The following is a 22,895-nucleotide window of genomic DNA, read 5'->3' on the forward strand; positions in this document are numbered from 1 at the left end:
GAGTGTAGGAAACAGGAACAAACTGCCTCTGAAACTCAGAATTTATTAGAGTAAAGCAATCCAAAGGTGATGTCTCCCTTAAGTCACAGATGTAACCCATTACAGGAAAAGGCTGAGTTGTGAAAATTAATCATTAGAAAAAGGAACTCATATGTCATGTCAGTATTGATTAAAAAAGAGGGGGTTACCAAATGGTCAAAGTTCTTTAAAAATATGTAGATGCACATGAAAATATTTTCTGAATGTATACTTTTAAAGTTCAAACTCCTAAGTATGAGTTTGTAAAGACACCAATATTTAGGGTTAAAAGGTCCAAAAATACTTATTATTTCATACTGTTTTTCATTAGTAAAATGTCAAAAGATTAATTTTTAAGGACATTTCATTATTTATGTGCATGTATGTATGTGTCTGCGTGTCTGTCTGTGGGTATGTGTGTGTCTATGACTCAGTGTCTTCACAGAGTTCAGAAGAGAGCATTGGGCATCCTAGAACAGTCATTCTCAACCCTCCTAATGCTGTGACGCTTTAATATAGTACCTCAGGTTGTGGTGACCCTCAACCATTTTCCTTGATACTTAGGAACTGTAATTTTGCTAGTGTTATGAATCATAATGTAAACATTTCCCAATGGTCTTAGCCATGAAAAGATCCTTCAATCTCCAAAGGGTCTCAACCCATAGGTTGAAAAACACTGTCTTAGAGCGTTAGGTAATCCAGGTGGTTATAAGCAGCCTAATGTGGGTCCACTGGAAGAGAAGCATGCACCCTTAACTGGTAATCCACCTTTCCAGCCCTGAGTTTAAACAATTTTAAATTTAAAAAAATATATTGCAAAAAGACCTCGGCTTTATTAATAGAGTTTTAAGCCAACATGGTTTTAAGTAGCTTCTAAAGTCCCCAAAAGAGAAGCTCCCAAGTGAAGTACATGCAGATAGTCCTCGTCACACTCCTTCTCTCAGGGGCGAGGAGCACTCACCTGAGGCTCAGTATGTTCTCTGCCTCTTCTTGGCCTCTTCTCTCGGGGAGTCTGCCAGCATGACTTTAAGCCTGACGCCGTTCAGGATTTTGCCGTGCAGGGCTGTGATGGCGTCACCAGCGCTCATTCTGTCTGAGTACTTGACATAGCCCACATTCTTCCCCGACACGAGGTAGACTTCAATCAGGTTCCCAAAACGACTGCGCCAAAGTGTAAGAGACAGACGAGGGCTATCTCCAAGTTCTGAACCTGACCCTCCCGACACCGTGTAGCACCGATTGCTGCCAGCGCCTATCCTGGACTCACTCTATAGACCTGGCTGGCCTCAGACTCACAACGGTCCTCCTGCCTCTGCCTCCAGAGCGCTGGCATTAAAGGCGGCGGCTACCACACCTGGCTTGGGTGGATCTTTAACAAGCTTCCTATTAGCTTAACTCACACACAGTTTTAGAAGATGAAAGGAAAATGTCTAAAAAAAAAGCTAGAGTTATAAAAAGCTAGGGTGGCTATAAAGTTAATAATATTAAGATACAGAAATGGGTAAGGCCTTCCCCTGGCCTTATATACTTATTACATATCATCCCTTATAAATAAGTGATTTGCTCTACATGACGTAATCCTCAAGGTCCAACCAAGTGCTGCCAAAATGTAAGATACTTAGTAAACACTGTTCAACTGAAATATTACATGAAAAGAACAGGTCTATGCAAATGAATCTTCTCCCAAAAGAGAAGTGAGCTGTCCATTCTACACCTGCAGCTTTTTAAAACCATCCTGTATGTCTTAAGTCTTAAAAAAATAAAAAGTAAAAAGCAGGAAATCCTATGCAGAGGTTATGTGCCTGACAGAGAAATCATAAACTGCGAAGATCAGTAAGGGGTCTTAGAACTCGGAACAGGCACCTCAGGAGCAGCAGCACGAGAATGGAGGCTCCTCGTCTACCTGCACCGAGTGGCTTGCTTATAACTACCGACTTGCAGCCTTGGAGAGTTGAATCTTACCAGAATATATCCTCCAACACGTCTAATGGCAAAGGATGAGGGTTAAACACGACAAACAGTCTTTCTTTCACAGGAGTTTCGGGAGGGGCTTTCTTTTTGCACGATGGAAGCACAACATCTGTCTGGATCTGAGGCACCTGTGACCCAGAACTCCCTCCAAATTGCTGTGGAAGAGCCAGGCACAAAGGGAAAAAAAGAAAAATTGCTCTTCAGGGCTTTGGGGCCAAAAGCGAAGGATGTGTGTCATGGCGCCTACGTGGGCATTTACATGGGTAGCTCTGGCAGCGGTCTTTCTTCAGTAACAAACACGTCACTTGATTTGCTGACTGCACTAGAGGTCACATGCTTACCTACTTACCAGAAGCTGCTGCTGGCTTGGGCCACTCCACACCATTGAGGCCAGCTGTGACACCACCATCTGTGTGGCCATTTTTCTGATGAGGCTGGAAACAACAACCAACAATTCACATTAAACTAGACATACTCAGCATCTTAACAGCATTTGTTTGGTGTGACCTCCTCACCTGAGGTTAACTGTTTATTCTACCCTTCAAGCCACAGTCACGTCCACCAGCTTGGCTTGGACATTCCTGGATCGTACTCACTCTGCCGCATTGCTCCCGTCATCCAGGAAGGAAACTCCTATCCGATTCCCAGGGGGGTACTGGAATCCATGCAATTTGTACTTTGCATAAATAGCTGATGCTGCGTTAGAGTACTGAACTACACCGTGACCTAAAATAGAGATGGCAAAGGCAGCAGATGGCACCCCGAAGGCTTAAGTTAGAATGTATTTCTTTCTTTAATTTTACATTCATTGCGATTTTGCCTGTATGTATGACTGTGTAAGGGTGTCAGATACTCTGGAACTGAGCTATAGATAGGTATAAGCTAGCATGTGCGTTCCGGAAATTGAACCCAGGTCCTCTGGAAGAGCAGCCAATGCTCTTAACCTAACCATTGAGCCATCTCTCCATCCCCAGTTACAATGTATTTCAAAGGTGAAAAATACAGAACTTTGATTATAATACAACTAGTAAGTATAAAATCAAAGGTATCAGAGAACAAAGTTCTGTTAAACATGCATGTAACATTAATTGTAGGCAGTGAAGTGTAAGTCAGATTTTGAAAAATAGAAACAGTACTTTAAGAAATTGTAGTATCAACATATATTCTGTCTAATGGGTTGCATTTTAAGATTTTTTTTTTTTAAGTTCTTTTCTTAGCAGGAACTTGCTAGCCTGGGCCATTGGCCTTTAACTTACGATCCCACTGCCCCTGACTCCAAAGAGGACTGAAATCACAGGCACTCACCACCAGACCCAGCTTAAATTTTCTTATAATAACATAACATATACAGAAAACCCAAAATCCTTAACTCTTTTAAATTAAGAGTTTTTCCAAGGGCACAGTGACACACACCTGTAATCCCAGGCAGATCTCTGTGAGTTTGAGGCTAGCCTGGTCCACAAAGAGTCCAGCCTAGCCAGGGCTACACACAGAGAGAGCCTGTGCCCCAAAACCAAAAATAACCAAAAACAAAACAAAAAGGAAAAAAAGGAGAGATTTTCCTATTCTGTTGAGCAGAAAACAATGAGAATTCATGAGGGATAAACTCTATAGCTAGCTAGTTGAATCAGTGGAGGACAGTGGCACATTCAAAAACAGAAAAGCTGCCGATTTCAAAGTCCTTTGAGGAGATTTTAGCTCTGGGAAGAATTTCAGTTAAGAGAGCAGTGCTGAAGGAAGGGAAAGGTCTATCCTAGAGCTCAGGAGCTATGACACAACCAAAAGGTTTTCATGACCCATCTGTAATATAACCACTTTGGAGAAAAATACACCATCATTTTCCTCTATAGACCAAATGAACTGGTTTGTTTTGTTTGTTTGTTTGGTTTTTTGTTTTGTTTTTTCGAGGGAGGATTTCTCTGTGTGTAGCCCTGGCTGTCCTCGAGCTCACTTTGTAGACCTCACTTTGTAGCCTGGAACTCACAGAAACCCACCTGCCTCTGCTCCCCACACACTAGGATTAAAGGTGTGCGACACCAAGCTATAGCTGACTAGTTTTATTTTATTTTAAATTTTTTAATAAATTTTTATTTTTTAATATTAGTTACAGTTTATTAACTTTGTATCCCAGCTGTATCCTGTTCCCTCATTCCCTCCCATTCCCACCCTCCCTCCCTCATCTTCTCCCTACCCCTTTCCAAGTCCACTGATAGGGGAGGACCTCCTCCCCTTTCAACTGACCCTAACTTATCAGGTATCTTCAGGCCTGGCTGCAAAGTCCTCTGTGGCCTAGCAGGGCTACTCCTCCCTCAGGTGGGGGTAGGGGAGATCAAAGAGCCAGCCATTGAGTTCATGTCAGAAATAGTCCCTGTTCCCCTGTTAGTATGACCTAGAGAGGACAGGAGCTCCACTAGGACCAAATATATCTGGGCACAGGGGTCTTTTGTGAGACTGTATCTCCAACCAAGGACTACGTATGGATATAACCTAGAACCCCTGCTCGGATGTAGCCCATGGTAGCTCAGTATCCAAGTGAGTACCCCAGTAAGGGGAACAGGGTCTATTTCTGACTGGTTTTAACTGTCAACCTGACATAACCTAGATCCATTGGGAACTTCAGCTGAAGCGCTGCCTGGGTCACACTGCCTATTGACATGCCTGTGGGAAATGCCTTGTGATAACTACAACCTGCTGCTTCTACTGAAAATCCAAGAATGAACACAGAGATGCAGAACACCTAGGAGGCAGGGGAGTTACAGAAGAAGAAGAGACTTGGAGATGTGTGAGGAGGAAACTTTAAGAATTTTATAACTTTGTTAGCTATAATTTTGAATTTGCTATAATTCAAAGAGCAAAAACAGACCCTAGCCGGAGGCACTGTTATTGTAAATGGGGAAATAGAAAATCCTGTATTTTGTGGGACTTAAAATATTTTTACGGTGAATGACTTTTATAAAAAAGATACATTCTGGGCTGGAGAAATGGCTCAGAGGTGAAGAGCACTGGCTGTTCTTCCCAAAGGTCCTGAGTTCAATTCCCAGAAAGCACATGGTGGCTCATAACCATCTATAATAAGATCTGGTGCTCTCTTCTGGTGCTCAGGCACACATAGAGGCAGAATGCTATATGAATAAAAAAATAAAAATAAAAATAAAGAGATACATTCTGGGGGATTTATTTAAGGTATTGTTGGATTTTAAATAAAGCAGGAAAAAAATGAGGGCCCAGGAAAGGGTAATGGGTAGTAATGTATATGATATGTAAAGTATATGATATACCTAAGCAATTGGGAAAATAATCATTGTACAATAAACATGTACATTAATAAAAAAGAATGTAAAAACACACCAGAAAAAATATAAACTTCCTGCAACATAAACATATAAAAATGTGTCATGGACAAGAACCGCTTTAAAGAACACTGTAAACTTAACAGTAGCAAAAACATCATTTTACCATAATTTGAGTAAGGGTCTCGGTGAACCTCACAGTACTCCAGGCCTGGGACAATGTCAAAAATGCTGAAGAGCTGCTCCTCCGTGAAGGGGACTCTCGACGTGACAGACAGGCGTTTGGAGATGGCCTCTTGGTCTCTGCTATCATTCTTGTCAAAACTTGAAAATTCAGATTGTTGTTCTCCAGCTACATACACACACATACACACAATACAGAATCACACATATAAAAGCAAGTCATTAATTTCTACCTATGAAAAATTCATGTAACCATTTTGCGCAAAGGTATTTGAAGTTTACTTTACTGGACAAAGACAGTGCATTTTGTAGTACCCTTTTTTGAAGCAGGGTTTTAATTTCTCCTTTGAGAGCTCCATTCACGCAGACAATGCACCTTGGTCACACCTACCCCCGTTAGGTAGTATTGTAGTACTCCACACCGTAGAGAACCAGTGCTGAGAGAACACACAGCCTCACCCACTTCCTCACTTCCACAGAACTACTACAGGAGTGTCTAGTTAGATTCCAGGGGAAGGAGGCTAGTATATACAACTGTGGAATATGCCAAGAGTTTCATCTGAAAAGTTATTCCACTGACGTCCAGGAACCTTGATTTCATCACCCCCTACCCTTTTCCAGCTTTTACTTTTACTATTCTCCTTCCTGTGAACCAAATTTTAAAGTCGCATAGTAAAGGGATATCTGTATAAAATTTTCATACTTTTGATTGGTTGCACAAAAGCAAAATTACACACACACACACACACACACACCACAGCAGTAGTACATGCTGGTATGTAGATAATGTGTAGCTATTCAGAGAAATCTATATTGGAAATAAAGTTAAACAAAATAGCATTAAGTATTAAGGATATTAAAGTACTGATCAACTTCTCAACAACATACAAGATTTTCATTCACTAGGTAAGATGTTCAGGTTGAAAATTAAATTAGATCACGTACATCAAACATGCTACCAATATAAAGAGGTAAAGGCAGTTCACTCACCAAAGGGAAACAGGGTCGCTCTAGGTTCATTCCCCAAGGACTCCTGCCTCATGCTACTGTAATAATCCTGTTCTGGGGACTCGGACACTTTATTCTTAGGCTCAGCCAAGAGTGCTCTGAAACCTGAAAACAAGAATCCATGAATTTTCAAGTTTCATAACAAATTTAATGTATTTGATTTTGAGGGTCTGACCTAGTTTTAGAAATATATTACACAAGGTTGAATCAACATGGTGGCCATCTCCATCAGATCTACTTCTTTGTTTCATGGCAATGGACAAAAAGTAAATGAGAAAACAAGCAAACAAACAAATGAAACAAAAAAACGACAAGAAAAAAATAAGAACCCCAAGCAGAGGTCAGTATAGACAAGAAAGGTCCTCAATGCTGTGCCATTCTTGCCCATTTGCCCAGTCTGCTTGGCAAAGCCCCACTGGGCACCTTCACATTTAACTGACTGCCATGCTTCTTTTATATGTGCTTAGCATGTTACCCTACACACTAACTTCTCTGCCTGGTGGTAAGTTACACCTTCAGTTAATCACAACAACTCTAACTGGTCTCCTTGTTCTCGACCAAGGGTTCTTACTCAGGGGTCTCAGGATTAGCTTCAAAAGGTGGGAACAGGGCTATGGAGAGACAGTTAGGCAAGAGCTCGGCAGGCAAGCATGGAGATCTGAATGCAGATCCCAACACCCACAAATAAAGTCAGGTGAGGTCAGGCATGCCTGTAATTCCAGCCATGGGGAGGTAGACAGGAGACAGGCTAGTCAACTGCTCCAGGTTCAGGAAGAACCCCCCAAAAACCAAGGGGGACAAGCTAGCCTCTGGCCCCTACTGGCACCCTCCTCAAGCCTCTACACAAAACGGGAAGTCCCCACAAAGCCTCTAAAACAAAATGCTTATCCACATGATGAGAACATAGGTATATTGCAAGGGTTCATAGCATTCCTATTACTCACCAGCTGTAAAAAGGATAAAGCAGCTGGTTTGGGCTCTTTCCATCTTTATGACGGAGCTATGACTGCACGAGGGATTGGGAGGTGGAAAACAAGGTATACTTCTTTTCAGTCTTTAAAAATATTCTTCTAGTCCTTACTTTCTAGGTCTTAGATAGTCAATAGAGATATAAAAAATTTAAATGCCAGGGTTACCAGGTACTTCACTTATATCTTTGTCTTAGCAAAGATAAATCACCATACTAATACACATACCATAGGAAGCCAATTAAGACTGAGAAATTTAGAAGGACCTAAGAAGAAAATTGTGGTGTGGACATTAGAGGCACCTAAGAATTCTACTGATCAATACCAACTGTTAATTGTATAGATTTTTTTTTAACAATCTAAAGCTCAGTATTGTATTATACCTCTTATTTACCACAGTCAACTTTTTGTATAATGTCAAAATATCCAATAATTTGTAACTATAGCTTCAAATTAATTACCGGTGACAGCAAATCTTACCAACCCTATCCTTAACTTGTATGTTTGATATGTATTAAATCCTGGTTAGGGCTTAGGTCAAATAGGAACAAATAGAAAGGATAGCATTTGGCAGGCATGGTGGTACATCTCTGTAAAGCAGACACTTAGGAGACCAAGGCAAGAGAATCATAAGTTCAAGTCCAGGCTGGGCTACCCAGTAAGACTGTCTTAAGAAAAAAAATCTTTAAAAACCTAAAAGGGCAAATCAATTTTTAATACTTTAAATTACAAAATATTTCTTACAGCTCCAAACCTATCCAGATAGCAAGTCAATTATGCCCTGCGCTTGCCACCTCATCTACTCAGTCAGACATATTTCTCATAATGGTGTCAGTGCATATCTGATTCAGCAGTCCAAAACGTTTTCAGCCTTGAATCATATAGAAATGCCCACTGCTTACGTGATCATAGCAAAAAAACCCAGTAGTAGACTGTTATTCATAATAACAAGAATTGTTTTTAAAAAGGCCTTTTAGCAGCTGGGAGTGGTGGGGCACGCCTTTAATCCCAGCATTCAGGGAGGCAGAGGCAGGCGGATCACTGAGTTCGAGGCCAGGCTGGTCTACAAAGGGAGTCCAGGGCAGCCAGGGCTATACAGAGCGACCCTGTCTTGAAAAAAACAAAACCACTTGTTGCTCTTCTGGAGGACCTGGGTTCCATGCCAACAGCCACACGGTGGCTCACAACCTTCTGTAACTGCAGTTCCAGTGGCTCTGATGTTCTCCTCTGGCCTTTGTAGGCGCCGGACCCCTATGGCACGCAGATGCACACGTAGGCACAACAAGCACACATAAAAGAAAACGTCAAACAAACAAAAGCCCGCTCTTACTTCTATCACAGTTTTCTATTGCTTGGGCAGCTTGTGACGGTTTTAAGTATCGCACGTAGCCCAAACCTTTACTCTCTCCAGTGACTTTATTTTTAATGATGCTGCAATATTCGATATCTCCGTATACCTACAAGAGTTAAAAGAGATGGCCTTAGGGGATTCAAAATTCACAATGGAAAAAGATATTTCAGAATTTAAATTTATACTTATTTGTAAACCATGCATGCAAACAAAGAAATCCTTCAAAGCTTCACTCCTATTCTATACTGCTGATTTCAGATAATGAGGCTAAGCCTACAGAAATGAAACACCTTGCCTAAGCCACAGAGGGAAAGAACTTGCCTGCCTGCTCTCGCTCAGCAGAGGGGTGCAGGGGCTCTGGAACTGGGATTCTGAGGTTCAAGGGTACAAAGATTTAAAATGATCTTCAAAAGTCATTTCCTCTGATTAGTAGCTCAGAGCTGGAATCCCTTCCCTTAACTATGTCTGGTGTAGAAGGCCAGTTTTAAGACAAAAAGCACTTCAAGGAACAACCTCGTGGTGAATAGGTACAATGCCCAGCTCACGTGCTCGGGCCAACTCAGGCCAACTCAGGCCTGTGGCTCACTCGGCAGAGAAGTGAGAACTGAGGAGTGCTCTGAAATGTGAGGGTCCGAGAGCAGGCTCTGGGGCAGTGGGCTCACCCCTCGGCGCCACCACCCACTAGCTGTGCAGTCTTAGTGAAAACACCCTGGGCTTGCACTTCCTTTTCTCAGCCTATGTTTTATGATGAACTCTCACTGCTACTGTCCGGTTCTTGGTAACTGTACAGTGTGGAACATGGAGCTCTGATAGGAACACAAGCACCTTAAATTTCTCCCGCAGGTCCTCCTCTGTATAGGACTTTGGTATCATGACAAAGATTCTTGTGAGTTCTTCATCTTCAACATCTCTGTGACTCCCCGACGATCGGGACTGGGCGATGAAAACCTAAGAAACATATAATCCCTCAGGATAATGGTAACTGTATCCTTATTCCTTATATATATTTACTTTATAATACAGGCATTCAACTCAGATTAAAATGCAATGGGACAGAGTCTTATGAATTTTTAAGGTAATCTTTTTTTTTTTTTTTAAGATTTATTTATTATGTATACAATGTTCTGTCTGCATGTATGCCTGCATGCCAGAAGAGGGCACCAGATCTCATTATAGATGGTTGTGAGCCACCATGTGGTTGCTTGGAATTGAACTCAGCACCTCTGGAAGAGCAGCCAGAGCTCTTAACCTCTGAGCCATCACTCCAGCCCCCTAAAGTAAACTTTATTGTAGTGATTAAAAAAAAAAATTATGATACCAATCTGTTTTTTTTTTTCCAAATACATTTTTACTTTTGCATTTTCTTTTGTTTTGAGGTAGGGTCTCACTACATAGCCTTGGCTAGAGTTTAATTCTGTATGTAGGCCAGACTGGATTTGAACTCAGAGAGATCCACCTACCTCTGTCTCCCAAGTGCTTACGTTTGCATTTTTGACTGCCAAGAGCACGTCACTGAAAGAATGCAAACTTGTGGTTTGACAGTGTTGACTAAAGGTCTACTTTATTCTTGATATAAAAATGTCAGGTCTTTCCTTATGTACCTGTTTTTATCAGGTACTGACTGTACATAAATCAGCTTGCGAATTCGTCTCTCTCCTAGGTTTGTCACCCCAGTGGGAGATGCAGCTCCATGACAGAGATATAATGCCTAGCATTATGAAGCCATGGCTCTGATTCCCAGAGACTCCAATTCTCATCCCAAAATGCTGCATGTATTTTAAAGCTCTATTACTGGTTGCACAGACACACAGGGTTGCTATAGTTCATCTTTATGAAATTATCTATTAATATTCTATGTATTGCAGTCAATCTTCACTGATAAGAGCTTTAAAATTTTTCTTTCATAAGATTCCCTGGACTCTGCTCAAAGTTTGGCTATGAGTCTCAGCATCTGCTTTGACACCCTGCTGGGTAGAGTCTTTCAGAGGCCCTCAGTGGTAGGCTCCTGTCCTGTTCTCTGTTTTCTCCCTCTTCCGACATCCATCCCATTTGTTTTTCTGAGGGAGGATTCATCATCTTACCCAGAGTCCTCCTTCTTGTTTAGCTTCTTTAGGTATACAGATTTTAGTATGATTATCCTATATTACATGTCTAATATCCACTTATAAGTGAGTATATACCATGTGTGTCTTTCTGCTCTGGGAGGGGCATGGGAGGAGATGAGGGAGAGAGGGTAGGATTAGGAGAGGATAAGGGAGGGAGCTACAGCTGGGATACAAAGTGAATAAATTGTAATTAATAAAAAATAAATAAATTAAATTTTTTTTCTACCACACAGTATCTTTAAAGCATTTCTCTTATAAACATTACTTAGTTGCATTTTTGTTGTTTTATAGTATCTTCTTTTGCAAAGAACAGGGTGCTTGCCTGAGCTTCCTGGGAGTACAGGCATGTGGCACTATGCCCTGAGATAATCTCTTCCCTGAGGTAGTTAGTGCATGTATATTTAGTGTAATTATTCATACAGTTGGGTTTGAGTCTAGACACATGCTAACTGCTTTGTAACACTAAAATTTTAGAAAAGGGTAGCATAATCACACTGGTTCATCTCTGTGAATATCCAAATACTTTCACACACAGATTCACAGAGAATTCACAGGAGGCTCTATTTTTCTAATATTGGAAGTTTAATTTTATTAAAGCATTTTAAGGAAAGTGAATCTGAATCTACTTTTGTTTTGTAGCACAATATTTGTTTCTCATTTGCCTTGGTTTTTATTTTCCCAGAGGAATGTGACTAAGGCTGTAGACTTGTTTGTACAACTACAACAATAATACTAACGGATAATGCCCCTTTTTATAATTTGAAATGACACTGACCATGTCATTCACAAGGATCCATGAGGTCTTGTGTGTGTGAAACTTAAGGAACACTGAACAACATTGAACAGAAAACAAACAAACAGACACATGGCATTGCATACTTTTGTTGAAGAAAGAGAACACTGGATCCAGGGAAATGAAAGCTGTTACTTTTGCTCAGAAAGCAGCTTGTTATGGAGGCTAAGGGCCCTACTTATAAGGAAGAGTTAGAGACATTTCCCTAGGTGGTCTGGTTTTAGTCACTTCTTTAGTAATACCTTTCATAGGTCAAGCACTACCGACATTAGTAGAAATGGCCTACTCTAACTGAACCTAGTCGATACACCAGGAATGAAGTATCCAAAGAAATGTACAAGAGAAGCTCCAAGAAAATGCACATACAAGAGAAAAACAGACACCTCAGGTTAAACGAGAACAGAGGTGCTAGCAGAACACAAGTTTCTAAAGTTTTGAGCCTAAAGTGTTTACTATCTCCTATTAAGGACTGTATCTATAGAGGGCATATGAATCACCTGGTGCACGCCTTGTCCTTAACGAAGTTTAATTCCTTTCTTATCTGATAACACAGCCTCGGGCAGCAGAGAGGCAGGAGAGACTCCAACCCACAGTCCACGAACACTCGTAAATGGTATTCTTATAAAGCCAAAGCCAGAACTCCCTCTACCACCGCCCCATTTTCTAGGTTTGCCCCCTTCTGGTATGTAGCATAGCTTGCCACAAAATAATTTTACTTTGATGATTTTTCTAGTTATTGGGCATGGTACTGTAGTATTTTTTTTTTTTTTTTTACTTAGGGATCCTTCGAACTTTGTAAAAATAAAGTACATGAGAAAAAAAATTAAATTATCTGGTTGCGAAGGTTAATCAAAGTGTCCGAAAGAGGAGGGTCAGAGAAATTCTCGAAATAGAGAGAGCGGATGGACAGTAGGTCCACTGAGTTACGGGGATAGCCACGGCCGAGCCGTCATTGGCTGTGGCTACCCAATGTTTCCAGCGGAAGACGCTCCTTTGGCCAGAGGCTGGGGATCCTTTCCTCCAAGCCACCTCCGACCCCCGGCCGGCCGGCTTCCGCCTGGGAGCAGAGTCCAACCCCTTTCCTCCCGGTTACACAGCACCCCGGTGCTGCAAAAGGGCGGGAGAGACTCGAACCCGCCCCGCCGTCGCCCCGCGCGGGCACCCTCGACCCCGGGCGCCTGTACCCGACACCCCAGCCTGGCGTGTCTACCTCAGGCACCCTAACGCGGGCACCCCGGTCCCGCACCTTGATGGGCTTGGTGTCACTGGGACCCAGGCACTGCCCGTGCATCTCCTCCATAGCCCGGCAGGCCTGCGAGCTGCGCGCGAACTTGACGAAGGCGACGCCCTTGGACTCCCTCGTGTGCTTGTCCCGCACCACCCAGATGTCCTGGATGTCTCCGAAGGGCGAGAAGCGCTCCCGCAGCACTGACTCGGACGTGTGCTTGCTGATCACTAGGAAGATGCGGCTGTTGGGCGGCTCATCCAGGCTGTCCACGCCCGGGCGGAAGCCTCCGCTGCCCGCGGAGCTGCCGGTGTCGTCCATGGCGCTCCACGCGGCAGCGCGGCTCGGTGTCCCGCCGCCTCGGTCCCGCCGGCCGCTTCCCAGCCCGCGGCGACCGGTCCGCGGCTCCGCTCCCGGAAGCGGAGGAGCCGGGAGCCTGGGGCGGGCCCTCAGCGAGGGAGGCTGGCTTCCGGGAGGCGTTCTGCAGCGCCCCCTGGCGCCATGGCGGGCTCTGGGCGAGCTCAAGTCTCACATCCCACAGGACTAGAGAATGGTTTGTGCAAACCGGTTAGCCCTGTGGCTAAAAAGACCCGCCCTCCTGATGCTTAAGCCTTCCCAGAGCTGCCTTCTGGCTTCTTCTAAGCCAAGAAATGTGTTGTTACAAGAAGATTACTCATCACCGTTTTAAAAGATAGTGTACTTTTAAATGTGGTGACACACGTCTGTAATCAGATTGCTACGTGTGCGGCCGCAGGGGCGACAATAGTAAGTTTGAGGCCAGCATCTGGGCAAGAGCCTGTCTGAAAAAGAAGACAAGCAGCAACAAAAAACACCGAACCAAAAAGTAAGCAAGAAAATAGACAGACTCATAAGGGTTCGTAGTGACAGGTAAAAAGGACCATTGCAGTGGGGTCTTGCAGTAAGGGGCTGGACTTGGTTCCAGGAAGATAAGGGGAGATTTATAATCGGGGCAGTATGAAAGTTAGCAGGTGAAAAATTACTGAAGATCAGCGATAAGAGGGACTCTTGGTAGCCCTGCCTCAGAAAATTCATGAGGCAGGCAGGCCAGTGTGTTAACACAATGATAGCAGTCAGACACCAAGGGAAAGAATTACCACAGAACTGGTTTATCAGGATTCATCCCCAAACTAGATTTCCCTAGGTCAGAAAGCTGAAAGTTGGGCCTAGTCAAGCAGAAGACCTGGGGGAGTTTCTCTTTAGTTTTGGTGAAAGCCGGACTCTTTATCACCATTTTGACCATAAGCTTGATTAAGAGTCACTGCAGACAGAGTTTGTGGTGGTTTGGATAGGAGTGGTCCCCGTAGGTTCATGCATTTGAATGCTTGGTTATTAGAGAGTGTCGCTACTTGAGAGGGATTAGGATGCATGGCCCTTTGGAGTAGGTGTGGCTTTGTTGGAGGAAGTGTGTCATTCTGGTGAGTTTGGGAGTTTCAGAAGGCTAGGGTCCGTTGCCCCTTCTTTTCCCGTTGTCTTTGGATCTGGATGTGGAACTTCCTGGTGCTCCTCCAGCACCATTTCTGCCTACCTGCCTGTCACCACCTCCCACCATGATGACAACAGATTAATCCTCTGAAACTGTATGCCAGCCCCATTTAAATGCTTTCCTTTATGAAAGTTGCCACATAGGGTTATGCATCTCTTCATAGCAATAGAATACTGATTAAGACAGTTAAACCACAGAGCCTGACAGCTGGAAGGAGCCTTTACAACTATTGAAGCCTCGCCCATCTTTAGAGACGAGGACTCTGAGTCTCAAAGTTAAGAGTCTCAGAGAAGAGAACCAGGCTGAAAGCCAGCTGTCCACTTGATCTGCTCAACTCTCACAAGCACTTCCAAGACGAAGGAGCAGGGAGAATGGTGGGCTGCTCACCTGAGGACTAGGATGAATTAGAGGACACAGCAGAGTGGGAAATGCCTGTTGGCTCCTGGGACTTGTTAATGTGCCTTGATGGTGAGGTCAAGGGATGTTCAGAACCGAAGACCGGGCTAGCCTTTAGTAGCATTAGAATGAAATGAAAGACAGAATCACAAAAGGAGGCTAGGAACACAGCTCCTAAAACGCTCATATCCAAGCTGCTAAGATCTGGGTGTCTATTAAGTAAAACACATCTATATTTATTGTGCACCAACCTGTGCCAGGAGCTAGGAACTTGATGGTGGAACAGAAACCATCTTGTCGCTGAGTCCTGCAAACATCTTGCATAGTTCCAGATCCGGACTTCTCAGCTGTAGAGTAGAAATAATGCTACATACAAAATGCAGTTGATATGTCCTCTGGATGAGCAACTAGTGCTCTTGACCACTGAGCCATCTCTCCAGCCCCTTAACATTATTTTGACATGGGTTTTCACTATCTCTTACTGGCTGGCGTTTACCTTTAAATCTTGTTTGCCTCTGCTTCCCAAATGCTGGGATTACAGATGAATACCAACCAACACGCTTGGACATTAATGTTTTTGACATTTAATTATGTGTTGAATACTGTGCTAGGTGCAAGAGATATAGTGCCAAACAAAATGGCCGTTCTTTCTTCTATCATGAAGTTAACAGTTTAGCCCTGTGTAGTTAAAGCTAATAGTTCAGGAACCAAGTGAAATAACATGTAAAAAGACAGGAGACATATTTTTTTTTAATTCCTTTTGACTGTATAGCCACAATATAGCCAACTTCTATATTATGTAACTGATGGTCTCTAAGAATCAGGAATTATGGGTGTTACAATGAATTTGACACAGGGGTTACAATCATTTCTCCTTGCCTTACACTCTGGATCTGTAAAAGGAGTGTTTTGTTTACCTTCATCTTAGAAAGCACAGGAATTAACTTGTTATAACTTTCAACTCTTCCTTGTCTTAGAAAGACCAGTCAAGGCAAGTGAAAATAATGTTATTGATGTGAGGAAGTGGGAAGATTATGAGTAAGAGAATTTGCACACCAGTGCCATCTAGTGGGAAACAGCTTTTTAAAACTGAAATGGCTATAAAATAAGGATACTAATTCTTAATCTTGACATTTTAAAGCTTATATTATTTCCTTAAAGAAAAGCACCGAAAATTATAGGCAAGACATTTTTTCTTATCACTCCAAAATATGAAATATCACACATTTGAGGAAAGTAAGAAGCCTATATTTACATTACTTATAATATAAGCATACTTCTTTCGTGTATTTACATATTTTAAATAAATTTATTGAACTGTGATCCTAAATTCACTTATTGGAATGGTTCTGTTAGGCCTGTTTTAGTATATCCATCACGTTTTCCTGTTTGTTTGTTTTTTTCCCCCAAACAAGATTGTTTTTCCTTCTTCAAATTATGGAACCAATTACAAGACTGAGCACCAGCTGAGCAGTGAAGGAAAATTTTTTCTCTTGCCCAATATATAAGAAATGGACTTGCCTGTCGACCTGTCATCATGTGGGGACCAGGGAGTTGTAGATATAGATGAAAAGAGATGAGGGGGGATAGGTTTTCTTCTTCTTTTTCTTTCTCAGTGCCAGGGATTGAACATAGGGCTCTGTTTGCTCTAGGTGCAAACAGGGAGAAGTGTATCTCCAGTTTACACTATTTGTTTTGAGACAGTCTTGACTTGGTAGCCCAGCCTGGCCTTACACTCACTTTGAAGTCTGAGCATCATGACTAGGATATGACAAACAGGCCTACGACCACAAGGACCAGTGGAGGGATAAGCTTATAAATGGGAAGAATATCTATGTCTTTTCTAGGAATGAGTGGGGGTATTTTTCCCCTATTATGGCTTATTTCAGGCATCTCCATGTCAGTTGCCAACTGCCACAGCACTGACGTGTTTCATTGAGCATAAAGGTGGGTTTTTGATGAAGTTAGAAACATCTGGTATTCCTTCATCTATCTTAGAGCTCCCTGAAGAGGGATTTCTATCTTATCTTGTCCTCAAAGACAGGGTTAAAGTGAGGTAGAGATTCAGGTAGTTCATCCAGGAGGACTCAGGTTATGTGTCCTCACACTCAATTTAAAGTACTTCACCTATCAGTGACGACATCATAACAGACTTATCTTTTGCAGGCAGGAATGATTCATTTAAACATACTTCTTTAGAGCTTCCAATTCCCCGTTTTCAGCTTTGCTGATGCCGGGCTGGTGTAAGGCCGAGCAGCATGGCAGGAGGAGCGGATGGTAGAGGCTTCTCACCTCTCGGAAGTAGGGAAAAGGGACCTAGGTACCAGGTACAAACTTGAAAGCCATGTCTTTCATGACCTACTCCCCCCAAGCTAGGCTCTGCTTCCTAGAGTTTCTATCTCCCCAGATAGTGCCAAGCATTCGGTACATGAATCAGTAGGATGCCATTTCATACCCACGTCACAGCATGGCTCATGCTCATCTCACAATGCAAAAGAATTTCCAAAGACAGGAACTCCAAGGTCCATGTCTAAGAGTCCCTTAGACATTGTAACATTGTCTGTTGTAACATCGTCCACATTCAAAGCTGACTATGCAAGGATGTCCCTGTAATTCTTGCACCTGGGAGGTGGGGCAGGCAGAGTGAAAGGTTAGGGCCAGCAAGGGATATACAGCGAGACTTTGGCTCAAAAGGACACGACCCTTATTTAAAATTCGAGGAAAAACGAACTCTTAGCTGTGAATACCTATAAAATGAAATGGAATGTTAATACTTCCAGTATATAGTGGCACAGAAAAAACAGTTGCATTGTAGAAGGGAGAAGTGGGGCATAGAAAGGGAAAACGGAGTTCAGACAAGACCCAAAGCAACAGGACAGATGCTAAATCCTGTGTAAGGTGACTCCCAGAGGTTTAGCCAGCTCTGTTATTTGTAACCTTCACGGCCTCCCTAGGGCGGGCCCTTTACACTACATGCAGCTTTTCTTAGCAAACGCGTGGTTCTCTTAGCATGTCTGTCCTGGCATTCCCGTTATGTTTCAGCCTGTCCCTCATAGCTTCACTCAGAGCCATCTCAGGGTTCCCACAAGCCGTGCTGAACTTTCATGGTGACTGTTTTCTCGGGTCTTTGTTTGAAGCCTGGATCAAAAGCCTCCAAGATCTCTCAACTTTAACATTTTGCATGCTGGAGAAACACATACCGCATGGCTGATGGTCTGCCCTCAGAAGCAGCGGTGGTTGGGCCTTACACCGCAGCTAAAGTGGCCCCTCCATGCCTAGGCAGATGAGCAAGGCGAAAAGAACCCTATAGTAATTACTTCCATATGACTGAGTGTGAGCATGCTCCCTTGAGGGCACTCCCTACCTCGATCCATCCCACCCCAGGAAATGGCAGAGTGAGATCTGCCCTTAAAACAGTGGTTCTTGACGTGTGGGTTGCGACCCCTTTGGGGTCGAATGACTCTTTCATAGGAGCCATTGGAAAACACAGATATTTGTATTACAATTCATAATGGTAGCATGATTACAGTTATGAAGTATCAACGACCATACCTTTTATGGTTGGGGTCAACGCAACACAGAGAACTGCATTAGAGTGTCTCGGCATGAGGAAGATTTTGAACCACTGCATTTCAGCATCTTTTCCTTGTCTTGTTTTCAATATGAAGCATTTAGCCTTAAAAGAAAATGGCATGAAGCCCTTCAGAAACAATGCCTTCCTCAGCCTCACCTTACCCAGGCATTTCTTAGCAAATGGCAAGGTTTTAATTGTTCTATCTCGAGTTTTGCTCCTGATTCTCACTGTAAATCTGACTGAGCAAGAATGATCTGCTGTCTTGAAATTTCCTCTGCCAGATTAATTACGTCATTACGTACATTTTAAAAAGGCTTTATTTATTTTATGTGTGTTGTTATTTTGCCTGCTTGTATTGTGCACCAGGTGCATACAATGCTCATGGAGGCCAGAAGAGGGCATCAGATCTCCTGGAAACTGGAGTTACTGACAGCTGTGGATGTGTGTGGAATCTAACCTGGGTCTTTGGAAGAGCAGTCAGTGCTCTTAACTGCTGAGCCATTGTTCCAGCCCCCTAGGCCATTACTTTTAAATTCAGCCTCACTCAGCTTCTCAGGAAGTGGACAATATATAGACAAACCATTTGTCACACTGTAACATGAATAGCTTAGATGACATTCCCACAAAATCCCATTCTCACCTGAAATCTTTTTTAATTAATTTATTTAATTTTATTTAATCACTTTACAGCCTGATACCACCCCACCCCTGAAATCTTATGAACATAGTTTTTGCTCTCCACATTTCTACTGACATTATGCTCTTCTGAAAGCCCACAAGATTCTCCATTAAGCTCTGAATACAGAATTCTAGATTTCTGTAGCCTTCTCCGTATTTCTCCCGAAAAGCAACTCCAAAGGCGTAGGAGTCATTCCGTCAGATTTAATAACAGCACGAACTCACTTTCTCTAGTTCTTAGTCAGACATTTCACCGCTGCGACAAAATGCCTGACAGAAACTAACAGAGAAAAGATTAAAAAACAAAAAAACAACAACTCGTGTTTTCAGTTTGTGGTTCTTGGATTCCTTGAATTTTCTAGGCTTGTGGTAAGGCAGAACCTTGTGGTAATGGGAATATGTGGTTACTCACCTCGTGTCAGAGAGGAAGGAATTATCACATTTCAAAATTACATAACATCTTTGAACATGAGCTCCATGTAACTTAAATGTTTGTGGGTCCCTGGGGACCAGAAGTTATTAGCTTTGTAACAATAACATGCCCAGAAACTGAAGATTCATTTTTTTCAAGACTTTAAAGTACATAGCCTATAGTCATGTGTTGTAGCTGTTCTTCTTTGACATTGCTGATCCCCAGAACTTGGGAATTTCTTTTTCTAAAATGAGAGATAAGGTGCAGAGAATGTAGCTTCACTGCACAGTCTGATTAGCATGTGAAAGGCCTCAGGTGTAATCCTGATCTCTGAAGAAAAGAGAGACCATGATAGATGCCAGGAGGTGATGTTGTGACTTGTTTTTGAAATGCAAAGGGAAAATAATAAACTTTATCAGTTTTTCAAAATATCTCAAATTGTAAGTGCCATAAAACTTGACTGATACATTAATCTTCAAACATCATATCAATAAAAATTTACGCTATATGAAGGTTTTCTAGGTTTTACTCACTGATATTTATTCATGACCAGGGGACAATTTTTAGACTGTCTTACGTGAATACAGTCCAGAGCCTCCATTTGCTCAGTGGGTGAGCTGTTGGCCAAGGGTAGTGACTATAAGCCCTTAGCTTGGCTTGTGGCACACCACAAGAAATGGTTGTCTCAGTTTATATGCCTTTCAGTTTGAAAATAGTTACAGTAAGCCACTTTGATTTAACTAGATAGTATCTTTATAATGTGCAGACTGTAGGGCAAAACTCACAGGTACCATTTAGAATGGTTTCACCAATCATTTGGTGACTGTGGCTATTAACTTAAAAAGCAATTGCTTATAATTATGGATTGAAAAATTACAAATTGAGTTCCTCAGTCTAATTAGACCTATTTCAAGTGATCAGAAGCTGTCAATGGTTCCTAACAATGCCCACCCAAAATATTCCTACAACAGCACAAAGGTTCATTAGACAGCACTGCTCTGGAGAACAAAAATATTGCAGTAATCCTTTCGTCCAACCCAACTCACATACTTTTCACTATTGCATTCCGAAGAACTTGATTATTCAACAGTTTTAGGAAATTATTTAATTTTTTTTCTTTTTTTTTTAATGTGACAGGGTTTCTCTGTGTAGCCTTGCCTGGGCTGGAGCTTGCTCTGTAGACCAGGCTGGCCTCCAACTCAGAGATCTGCCTGCCTCTGCCTTCCAAGTGCTGGCATTAAAGGCGTGCGTGCGTGCGTGCGTGCGTGCGTGCGTGCGTGCATGATCCACCACCTCCAGCCATGTTTTGAAATTCCTGTTTCTCTGTTCCAGAGTCATCACTCATGGCTCAGGGATGTGATTATCTGACCACAAAAAAGGTCTAAACATAATGTTCACTTTCCCGACTTTCTTCCTTTAATCCCATTGCCTTTCAACTCAACCCTTCCTTCTCTGTGAAAGGAACAAGTAAACTTTACAGATTTCTTTATACATTTTATACCCCATATTAAACTAAGTTCTCCCAGTACTTTTCCAGAGAGCAGGAGGAGAAGCCGGTGAATTGAGACAAGACCCACCGTGTTGCAAAGCAATGCCAAAGGTCTCCATCTCGCTGGGAGGAATGTCCAGATCTGCAGTATGAGATAGAGTTGCCTGACGATGGGGGCGGGGGAGGGGGGGCTGAGACTGACTGGACTTGGCGCCTAAAACAGACCAATCAGTTTAAAAGTCAACTACCCTACCCAATCAAGTGTTGCCAAGCTTGCAACCCCCTTTCCCCTCCCTCCTTCCCCCGCTTTTTCCTTTAAAAACCCCAGGCTTCTGTCTCTCGCTGGTTCTTTTTTTTTTTTTTGGGGGGGGGGGGGCAACCACATCTCGAGATGGCTTGAATAAACCTCTTGCATTTGCATAGATTCTGGCCTCCGAGTTCCCTTCATCTGTCTCCCCAGAAGTTAGGCTCCAGCTGGGCCTAACATCTGTCACTCTCCTTTGTTTTTCTAGGACCTTTCGGTCTACTTCAACTTCTTCTCTGACTACTACTCTTGGCAGTTAGCATCTTTCAGCCTGGCTGACCTATACTCATAGTGATCCTCCTGCAGGAGTGTGTCACCACATTGAGTTTGTTTTGCGATAATTTACGTTTGCTGTATTTTAACCTCTTGCCACAGCCAGGTTGCAATTCGTGAACAGCTGGGAATGCAAGGTTCAGCGTTTACGCTTTTAGCGCAACTGACACGTGTTCTGCTTAGAGCAAGCATTTCACTAACATGATTCGACTGCAGCCACCTAATGCTCTTGGGCCACTCACAAAGCAGCAGTGGTCGCTCCACACAAGACTTCATACACACTGTAAGACAATGTAGGGCTTCGCTTTGGGTAAAGGCTAACCAAACAAAACGAGGCCAGGGGCAGTTAGAGCGCAAGGCCATCCAGCCTCGCGAGAGTTGCGATGCCCGCGGGATCTCACAGCCAATCAGCAGCGAGGATGGAGCCCGCCGTCCGCGGGTGCTGGGTCGGGCCTGTGGGACAAGCCCTCGGCACGGCGGTGACACCTTTGGCCTCGCCGTCTCTGGGGACCGAGGGCGGCGCGGGCCCCCGCTGCTGTGACTGTGGTAGGTGCTGTTCGCTCGGAAGAGAGGAGGGCCGGGCAGTGAGCCCGTGAGCCCTGCTGGTGGGCGATGTCAGGCGATGTCCCCGCAGAGGAGCGTTCAACGGTCCCGGCCCGGGCCTGCTGCTGTCAACGACAAAAAATGGATCCTGGAGGAGAGGGCCCTCTGCAGTGGGGCTCACCCCGGGCGGTGAAGGCCGCCTGGGAAGCTTTCCGCCGAGGTTGGCATCAGTGTGGAGAGCTGGGCGTGTGGGAGGCTGGACTCTTGTTTCAGCTCATGGTTTCGAGCCGCCGCCAAGGAGGACGCACTGCAGTCACCCCTGAGGGCTTCCTCAGCCACATTTTCTCGCCCCTCTCACACAACCACATGGAAAGTTCTGTTGTTTTTTTTTTTCCCATCTGTTTTAGTACTTATCCTTAAAATAGTGTAATGCCCCCCCCCCACCTCCATCATTTGAGTTACTTGGACTTTGTAAAGTAAACCCTTTATTGGTGCTTTATTTGTTCTCACATTGCCTTTCTGTTCGTGAAGAGTTAGACACGGCCCACAGTGTAGAGCAGTATTAAAAGCTATTTCAGGGCTGAAGCGTGACAGAGGGCTTACCTACCGTGTGTAATGCCACAGGTTTGATTCCTGGTCCTGCTAAAATACAAAGCAAAAGCCAACAGTCAAAAAACCCCAAGTAAACAACAAAATGCTATTTCACCAAATTTTTTTAAATTATGTTTTTATTATTTAAAACAGTTTTGAAATTCAAATATATTTTAGTCGTTTTCTTTCCCTCCCCCAAATCCTTCCAGTTCCTTTCCC

At 43.3% G+C, this 22,895-nt stretch overlaps 2 protein-coding genes across 2 annotated transcripts in view; one reads left to right on the plus strand and one right to left on the minus strand.

The window, feature by feature from the left end:
* LOC129671285 (cytochrome c, testis-specific) overlaps positions 1-22,895 on the plus strand; it is a 50,463-nt gene that overhangs the window by 20,983 nt on the left and 6,585 nt on the right. The gene's annotated exons all lie outside the window — the stretch shown is intronic.
* Rbm45 (RNA binding motif protein 45) lies at positions 980-13,331 on the minus strand. Its single transcript, XM_055600064.1, has 9 exons — positions 12,934-13,331; positions 9,615-9,737; positions 8,769-8,895; positions 6,453-6,575; positions 5,446-5,631; positions 2,586-2,715; positions 2,339-2,423; positions 1,981-2,144; positions 980-1,179 (listed from the first exon to the last, which is right to left on the minus strand). Exons 1-9 carry the CDS (start codon positions 13,231-13,233, stop codon positions 987-989), a joined length of 1,431 nt encoding a protein of 476 aa, XP_055456039.1. The 5' UTR covers positions 13,234-13,331; the 3' UTR covers positions 980-986.

This window comes from Psammomys obesus, unplaced genomic scaffold (assembly GCF_907164565.1).
Source record: "Psammomys obesus unplaced genomic scaffold, mPsaObe1.curated_primary_1811, whole genome shotgun sequence".
Taxonomy (NCBI): domain Eukaryota; kingdom Metazoa; phylum Chordata; class Mammalia; order Rodentia; family Muridae; genus Psammomys; species Psammomys obesus.